Source organism: Anopheles marshallii, chromosome X (genome assembly GCF_943734725.1).
Source record: "Anopheles marshallii chromosome X, idAnoMarsDA_429_01, whole genome shotgun sequence".
NCBI classification, from domain to species: Eukaryota; Metazoa; Arthropoda; class Insecta; order Diptera; family Culicidae; genus Anopheles; species Anopheles marshallii.
The window spans coordinates 7,507,301-7,516,539 of record NC_071325.1 but is presented as its reverse complement, the minus strand read 5'-3'; the positions used below and the strand labels follow the sequence as shown (position 1 = coordinate 7,516,539).

The 9,239-nt window shown below is 50.6% G+C and overlaps 1 protein-coding gene across 1 annotated transcript; it reads right to left on the bottom strand.

Moving 5' to 3' along the window:
- Nucleotides 1-3,362: 3,362 nt before the first annotated feature.
- LOC128719517 (chondroitin sulfate synthase 1) lies at nt 3,363-8,639 on the bottom strand. Its single transcript, XM_053813147.1, has 6 exons — nt 8,489-8,639; nt 5,582-6,198; nt 5,200-5,512; nt 4,902-5,059; nt 4,510-4,828; nt 3,363-4,453 (listed from the first exon to the last, which is right to left on the bottom strand). Exons 1-6 carry the CDS (start codon nt 8,637-8,639, stop codon nt 3,363-3,365), a joined length of 2,649 nt encoding a protein of 882 aa, XP_053669122.1.
- Between the last annotated feature and the right edge of the window lie 600 nt (nt 8,640-9,239).

Here is a 9,239-nt window from a genome sequence, read left to right as displayed (position 1 = left end):
TGTGTACCTGTCACGTATACGAGTACGCCATCAAACAGATAAATCAGACAATCGTAAATGCTGGTCAGCACTTTAACAGCACATCACACACACACACACTGAAAAAGGGGAGTTTAAAAGATTGCACTGCCGCTTCTTTTACGCGTTAAGCAATTTCCTGCAGCTGTACGAATCTAATCCTCGCCATTCTGCTGAAACGGAAGGGTGTGGTGTGCATGTAATTACAGTCCAGTTGATTGCAGAATCCATCCACTCCAATAATTCATCCCGTAATCAGTGATGAAAGATATTTGCACACGCACATGCATACGCACAATTGCAAGAATTATTACATCCACCGAAGGAGACACACAGTAGGAGGCGAGCAAGGTGTTGGACGAGAAGAATCATTAAGCAACCGTACCCAATATATTTATCCCCCCATCCCCCCCTCCCCCCTCAGCCCATTCCTTCTCTTCCCTGTCTCATTGATACACCAACATTTACAAGAAGCAAAAAAAAAACCCCAACCAACACGTACACGTACTCCCCACACAAAGAAAAGACATGTCTCTTTAGGGCAAAGAAAAGGGTTTCCACCTCACCATCCGGTGGTGCATCTTAAGAAACGAGGCATAAAGGAACGGATGGGCCAGCGCTGCAAAAAAGTGGTAGAGAGGGGGAGGGGGGGGGGGGGGAGGGGTAGAAGGCACATCCATCGATTGCAAATCCCGCTTCGTAGCGTTGCAGCACGCACGTACACAAACTCTAACCCCTGTTTGTATGCAACACGCACGCACACCCGATCTCCACCGGGTTATCCCCGGGCCAAAAACGGATCCAACACTGCAAGGGCAGTGACCGTTTGCATGCAGATGTGTACGCACAATCGTATGTGTGTGTGTGTGTATTTTCCCCGGTTCTTTCTGACATCCAACATAAACCTACCCCAAACGTTAAGATATCGGTTCGGGAAATCGAAAAAAAAAACATAACGCACGCTTAAGAACTGTGAGGAATGAAGATCTAAGAAGCAATGGAGGGAGTATGTGGGTTGAGGTTGCGAGGATTTCCTCTCCGTCAACGAGTAATTATTTTTCTTTTCCAAACGCCACCCATCACACCCGAACCTGAAGACGTTATATTTCCCTTTTCCGTGTTCTTCTTTTTATTTTCTTCCCACCGATAAAGTACCACGGCGAGGGGGTGGTGGGAGGAAGGTTGTAGGGTGTGGTGCAGCAAGGGGTGATGTGTTTTGCAATATTTGCATAAAATCTTGCGGCTGCAGTCGAACAAAGAAATTAATGCAATGGCCGCCATGACGTTCCTGCACGGAAATAACCCTTTTTGAGGCCGCTAGTAGCAGTAGCACCAGTAGGTCATTGCCCTCTGAAGGATCGTCCTTTTGCATAATCCCCGTTTCATCTTACCAGGGATATTTTTTTTTTCTTGCTTCCCGCTTCCTTCGCATCCATACCCACCTTCTCGTCTTGTGCCGAATTGGAGTCGAACGGTTGAAATAAAAGGGGGACTTGGCTCATGGTCATGGCACAGGGTTGACACTCCGGTACACTCCACAAGCAGCCGGTTTTGCAAAGCCAGAGGGTTCCATTGTTGTTGTTTTTTTCTTTTTTGTTCACTATTTGCCACCAAAGAGCCAGAACCCTGCTGGAGGCTGCGTTGCGAGCCCACACAACCGGGGTTTGTCGTAGTCCTCCCGCTAGGTTACTGGGTAAATAGGGCAAATTTAGCACAAACGGCAAGGGTGACGATGTCATGTGTCACGTACACAAACACGGCCAGGACTCCCGTCTGTTGCCTAATAGGGCGAGCAACAACAACAGCAGCAGAAAGTGCCTCGGAATGCACTTTAACGAGCGCGAGGTAAGTTGCTGTTTCATGGCAACCGCTTTTTTTTCTACCTTCAAACCCCAGAAATTGCGTCGCATTCAATTCCGTTCTCGTTTGTACAGTGCGTGGCATAAAAGTGTGTTAGAATGGTTATCAAAACTTTTTTTAGTTTGTAGTAATTTTCAATAATCTACGTTTCTTTGCTATAATTTAAGTATTTTCAGTTTTTCACCAATAGTCTAGAGTTGAGTTGTTGAAGATGAGTGAATCACTTTCTTTCTCTCTATTGCGTATCTAAATAAAAAAAATGACTTATTGAAAGTAACACGAATAATCTTCTGAATCTGAAGGTTATTCTCGAAAGTTTCATTAATCGGAACGATTATTCAAGCTTAATGTGTAGTTTTGAAGTTCTTATATGAAGATCAATATATCTTGAAGGTGTCGTCAATATGACTTTTAGAAGTCGAGTTGGAAAACTTCTGAGACTCTTAAGACTCTGCGTAACCAGAGTTCCTGCTCGAATATACAAGAAGATCTTGAAGGAAGAATATCGGAAGGTTGGCTAAATTCTATAAAGATCTACGTAAAGCATTCAGACGCATCTCTAGATATTCCTCAGATATTCAAGAGTCTTGAATGATGTATTTCTATTGCTTCATCTCTTTAGGTACTTTTAATAAGGTTCAAGAATTTTTAATATATCAAATCAAATATACAACTATGAATGTCTTACTTGAAGTTTTCTGAAACTATAAAGTTGCAGCTCTGAAGATTCGTAGACATTGATGAATACAACCAGGAATCTTTGGCGAATTTGTTGAGACTTCTGAATCTTTCTGAGAGTCGACTTCTGGTTGGTATTCCCAACAGTTTCATCTAACATCACATTATTAGCATCCTTTCCCGTGTTTTTTTTTATTTTTTTAATGACACACACTGTGCATCCGGATGGCATGCCATGGTGAGAGTGAAACACCGAACCCCAACATCCTGTTGTTCGGTTGCATTTGATTGGGGTTTGGCAATGCAGAAAAGGAAGTGGATGGCAACGAGCGGGACGGTTGCAAAGTGCAACGCAATGCATATGCAGCTTTTTAGGAGGGTTATAAATCAAAACGACTTCCGTGACAGGAGCTGCGGGCAGCAGAAAAAAAAGCAGTCCTGATTGACAGCCGAACAAGGGAAGCGAAGGTGCGGAGTGAGCATTCCAATTTGTATGCTGTATTTCTGTGTGTGTGTGTGTGTGTTGATGGTTAAGCAAACAACAACAACAACAAAAAAACAGCTATCGACAAAGAAACTCATTTTCTTCCGTTTTAGCCGGAATCCTTTCCGGGAAGGCGTTGAGCCGTGCATGGGGAGCGAACACAAGAGTGCAGGGTTTGCTGGTATAAAGAACGATGGTAGCAACTAGTGATAAGGTTCGGTACAGAAAGAACGCGTTGAATGGTTTAGTAAATCACTTCGAAACGATTTAATATGTATATATGTACAAGATACTGCTAACGTGACAGAAACCGGACAGCTGGCTATCCGTTGCCACGGTTTTGGCTGTGGGTGCGGGCAAACATTAGGAGCGTCTGGGTGCGGGTGAACCGGTCGTGCAGCATGTTGAAGCTGCCGATGGTGTTCGCCTTGGTGCCGAGACACATCTTGTACTGGGCCTCCTCCAGGCTCGTATCACAATGTATGGGATGGAAGATGTGCACCAGCGACGGATCGGGCGCCCGGAAGATGCCGAGCTCCTCGCTCGGCGGTGGCGGAACCGATCCGTCCGCTGGTGCCGCGCTGCCGAACGGATCCCACCGACCGTCCGCGATCGCCTGCAGCCGCTGGTTGCCGCGCTGGTTGAGGGCGATCACGTTCTCGAGAAACTTGACGTCCTCCAGGCCCCAGCCGGTAATGTCGGTGCTGAACCCCTTCAGGTCGGACCGCAACAGGTCGGCCTTGTAGATGCCGACCAGCCCGTACCCGAACTGGCGGAAGTACCCGTTGTCGTTCGTGATCCGGTACGGGACGGAGAAGTTGCGCGGCTGGTCCGTGTCGGCCGCCATCTTCGGCCGCTCGGTCGTCGGTGAGGCCAGCCAGCCGGGCGACAGGATCGTGCTGGGTGCGCGCGGATCGTACTCGCTGAACACGATCGGCAGGTAGATCTGCCGGTGGCGGATCACGTTGTGCCGGATGCGGTCGAGCGACTGCACCGTAAACACCATGTCCACGTCGATGAAGAACAGGATGTCTTCCGCGTTGCAGTGCGGCGACTTGATCGCGTGGTCCAGCGCAATGCCGCGCGAAAAGTTCCCGTACAGCTGCGAGTAGTTGATGCGGCTGTCCGGGTACCGGGCTTTAAGGTTATCCAGCAACGCCACAATCATCGGCGTCTCGACCGGCTCCACGTACATCGACACCAACAGGTCGGTCGCCCCGTCCTGCCGCAGTGCGACCTCTTCGAAGTTGCGCAAAAACCGCATAAACGTTTCCGACCGGCCGGACAGCGGTATCACCAGCACGATCCGGTCCCGCCGCGTACCGGCGCTCGGTGACATGCCGCTGTTTGCGAGCGTGTCCGTTAACCGCTCGAACCCGTTGAACAGTGACTTCACGCGATGGGAGATGCGATCTGCGGAAGGAGAATGATGAGAAGGGTGCCTCCAACGCGGCCAACACACGACTTACCCAGCCCGGTCGCGTTGCTAAAGTGTCGCGTGGTGTCGGTGCTTGGTGACACCCGTGGACTGGACGTCACCGCTTGACTAGGCACCACACCGTCGACGATCTCCCGGACGCGAATTTCCGTGAACGAGCGCTGTATGTAGAGGTGTCGCCGTACCGGCACGGTCATCTTTTTGCCGCGATACTTCTTGTACACCAGCAGCAGGTCCAGTATGAGGTCTTGCCCGTACAGGCTGTTGACGCGCATGTACCCGTACAGCAGTTCCCGGAACTCGATCACACGGCCCCGCTGCCGCGAGAAGTTATTGATGTGCTCCATGATCTACACGAACGAGAGCAAAGCAACAGCAGCTTTGAAGGTTTAGCAAATTCTTCCAACGTTCCCAAGCGCTTACCTCCCGGACCACATCCGTGAGCCCTTCCTTGAGCGACGACTCAGTGCGACGCTTTGGGTTTGGGTGCATCCCCGAATAGAGGCTCTTCGCGATAAAGTCCCACTCGATCACTTCGTCCAGCGTGCGTGGTCGGTGTCGGTTCAGATCTGGAGTTGCACCTGCGAAGTAGAATAGTCAATGTCGCTAGAAACGCCCCTCTGGTGGCACGTTTTCGGGTGGTGCCTTATGTGTGTGACTTTGGGAGCGAAACCTGTGAAGCCTAAGCCTAGCTAAGACGAAACAGCGGAACACTACCTACCGAGCACGTTATGGTCGCCGAGATATCCGGTGCTGGTTTCATCCTCGGGGAAGATCGGCACACCGGGCGCTAGGTTTTTGTTGATGCGCGGTATCTGCAACAGTGCCGTCATCTGGGAGATATCGCGATGCAGCAGCAGTGACTCCTGGCGTAGTTCCTGCGCCTGCAGACCAAGCATGTACGCGTGCAACCGGTACATGAAGGCCGGCTTCTTTACCGGGTGCAGTGTGATTGCACTGTGGACCTCTTTGCTCTTCAGGTTACCGGAGAACGCTCGGTTACCGCTCGAGTTGTGGTGGAGAATGGACTGCATCTGTGCGGTGGGGCGATTGCAAAACGTCAGAATTACTGCGAACCAACCTTGCGAGACGGAATGGCTCACCTCGTAGTTCCAGGTACACGGGATGCCAGCAAACTTCTGCACGCACCGGCCCACCTCGACGTCCTCGTGCGTGCTGTAGAGATTCTTCAGACAGGTGGGTATGTGCGGTGCGACACGGCGCAGCGTTTCGCGGCTCATGATCACGCCCGGTCCACCCATGCAGAAGTTCTCGTCGAACTCGAGCGATAGCAGCCCAAAGTCTTCGCTGTTCCCCCGCCCGGCCTGCCCGATAAACTGCGGCTTCGAGCTGTCGATCGAGCGGAGGAACTTCTCCAACCGGTCGGTACGTATGTACACGTCATCGTCCGCCCGGGCAAACCACTCGAAACGATCGATATAGTGCTCGTACATGTAGTGCAGCATCATGAAGCTCTTCTTCTGCGGCGGATACCGGTCGTCTACGCCCTTGAGCGCTACGAGCGGCAGGTCCGGTGCGACCGAGTCCTGCGAGCTGAAGAACGCTACCTTGCCCGGTACACGCTTGCCCCACGTCTCGTACACGGCCCGGGCCCGTCCCTGCAGGAAGTCCTTCGCCGTCATCACACCGACGAACACGAGGTTGTTCTGGGAGTTGGTGGGCAGCTCCGACGGCTGCAGTCCAATGATGTCTAACGCCGCTAGTTTTGCCCAACAGGCGCGTAAATCAGAACGCAGAAAACGAGACACCAATGCGAAAGGATTAACATCCACGGTCGGTAAATTATTCAACAGAAACAAATCTGATACCGCCACCGGTGGCAGCGATCCTTTTGCGGATAGCAGTAGTGTCTACGTAAATCTGAGACGCTTAGTATCAGCACCGCGCTGGGGAGCAATTTATCCATCAGCATCAATTGATGCTCATGAGTCGGTGTACCTTCCAGCACTGCGACCGTACAGTCTCCGCACCGCCAGGCGGTCAATGAGATGAAAAGAAATTGGAACGCTACTTGAGCCTTGGGCAATTTTCTCATCAAAGCCGCCTTCTTCGGGGGCGAACCAGACGGGCGCGAGCTCTGGCGGGAGTTCCACGCCTGGTGCTCGCTGCATAATGCTGACGCATTAGAGAGTGTGTAAATTGTCCAGTGGCTAGAATTTGGACACACGGGCCCGATGGCCTAAAATACAGCTTGAAAGCGGGAGGGCTAAAAAATCAATGTTTAGACCATTCAGCATTCCAGAGCTCGAATGCCCAGAACAGCAAGCAAATAAACGTACATCGGTTTGAAGTCTATTGATCTAGCTGTTTATGAAACTTTATCGCCGGTTGCAAGATGGCAAATTTCCAAGTATATTCTCACCACCCACAACGCGGCAGCTAAATTCCAACCCCGACCGCCTGCGTGGCGGATGCATCTACTTCAAACGGTTGCATTAGAAAGCTAATAAAACAGGGCCGGACACTCCAGCGGAGGAGGGAGTCTATCGGATGTTAATGTTTTAAATGCTGTAAGTTTGCTCCTCCGCTGCACCCATTAACGGGCGGATGGTGGGTTGTGGTAGGTCGGTATGCAATAGAGGATAAAAAAAAACTTTTCCCAAGAAAATGTTTCCCTTCTACTTCACGGGGAGAGATCTCTTCAGCATCCAGTAGACACATATGGGTGGCACTGTTTTTACCGTCTGTATCAAGCAGTTTGCTATAAAGACATGCTTTGTTTTCCTTGGCTGGGTGGCCAGACTGGTGGCATACTGTGGGGTAGCGTCGAGAACTCTGTTGAAACCAAAAAAAAAAAAAAACACCCCTCACCAGCAGCATAGATTCCATATCTTAATTTTCCAATCATAGTGCATCGGGGTGGTAGGGAAAAATCAAAACAAGTGGAAAGTTATTATGAAAGGGAAAACCACTCACGTTCCGATAGTGTGGCGGTACCGCAGCGGCCCATACATGCACTTGATATTTAGCGACTGGGAATATGTGTGTCTTCCAAGAGCATCACAACCGGTTAGTCGTAAACCATTGAAAAAGCCAAGACGGGAGACGGGTTTTGGGGGCGAAATACATCAAGAATTTAATGCACCACACACAGCAGTGGTGGGACCGATCTGCAGTGGAGGGTGCAAAAGGGTTGCCTTGCGAGTGGAACGCATAAACAAATTAAAGCAACCCGACAGATAGCCCGACAGCATAGCGTACACAACAACAACAAAAAAAAACCCCCGGTCGTGGTATGCGTTGTCTCGGTGAGTGGATGAGAGTCACACAAACCGCGTACCCACGTCGGGGGTGTTGCGTGCCGACAAGCGAGACTGCTTGTTTAACCCGCACAACAACAACAACAAAAAAAACCAGATTCATCCACGGCACGGTCTGCCAATATGGTTCGTGTTCCTGTTTATTTGTTTGCATCCACTGCCAAATGTACTGCTGCAAACATCCGTCCTCCACGTACCAGCTCGACCGCTACTGCTTCCTCATCTTTCCTGCGCTAGCAAACAACAACTGGCAGACCATTTCGCTTGTTTATGGCTGGATAAACATTTTACAGCAATTAGCAACGCCATCTTCCGGGGGACACCGTGATTGATGACGCAATCCGGCCGGTGGTGACGATAAAACGATTGGTCGATTAAGTTGTTTTGGTTTTGTTGTTGTGTTTAATAGCCATAGCAAGACGATAGGTCCACTACATAATCGTATCTTTAAGCTCGGACGTATCAGGGTAGCGTGATATGGGTCATCAGCAGCAGAAAGTCTTTAGCCTTCTAGTCGCTGCGAACCGATTGTTCCATTGCGACACACTACGCCTAAGTACAGGTGATATCTAATGAATGACCCATTGTGTCCTGGAACTTCGACAGAGCTTTGGTGATGTTGAAATTACTTCCTTGTCAGCACCTTACGAAACACCTGCGGTGCTCCATACCCTGCCAGCTCTACCACGGCCGAATTCTTGATGGGTTTTTGGAGGACGTCGTACTTACATTTCTGCTTCATGTTGTTGATGGTGTTGCACATGCTGACAATCTCGAGCGTCCGGTAGTTACGGAGCAGTGCCCCGATACAGAGTCCCACGATGATGCCGAATAGTCCGTACAGAATCTTCTTCCGCTGTGTCATACTGACCACTCCCATCGCCTGTCAGTCCCCACAAAAACCCCGGTACCGAGCGATACGAGTATTAGAGAGAAGAAGAGAAAATAAGGAGAGAGAGAGCTTTCCTCTTTGTTGTCGTCTACAGAGTTCCTTGAGGATTGTAAGCGCACTGCACTGTTCCACTTCCACTAGATCACGACCGAATATATGTTTTTCACCGTAACTTCAGGAATATTTACACCCACACGACACTGTTCGCGGTTTGTGGAGGTTTACTACCCTCGCCGGCTACTATAATTTTCTTGGTATCAATATGTAGGGAGTCTCTTGCAGCCGATGGTCGCACCACGCTCCACCACTGTTCATCACTGTTGGTGCGAATTCTACAAGCTATGGCATACACGAACTCCGCCTGCTGGCTTCTGCTGGCAGAGGGCGTTCGGTGGTTTCCGGTACCGGTACCGGGCGGTCCGAACACACACGGACGGTGGGCCTGGTACGCGTCTCCGGCGGCGCCGCTGCCGTCGCGGTTGCCCGTGGCGCCACTTGCGCACCCGGTGCACCCCGTTGCCGCTGTGCGTGCGTTGGCTGCTGGCAGCAACCGTGCCGGTGGTCGCCGTGCTAGTGGTCCGCTTGACA

Coding starts and splice junctions, on each gene's coding strand:
- LOC128719517 (XM_053813147.1), bottom strand. CDS start 8,639: ATGGGAGTGGTCAGTATGACACAGCGGAAGAAGATTCTGTACGGACTA. Junction 5,513..5,581: donor CGTGTACCTGGAACTACGAG/GTGAGCCATTCC, acceptor CCCACCGCACAG/ATGCAGTCCATTCTCCACCA. Junction 4,829..4,901: donor TCACGGATGTGGTCCGGGAG/GTAAGCGCTTGG, acceptor TCGTTCGTGTAG/ATCATGGAGCACATCAATAA.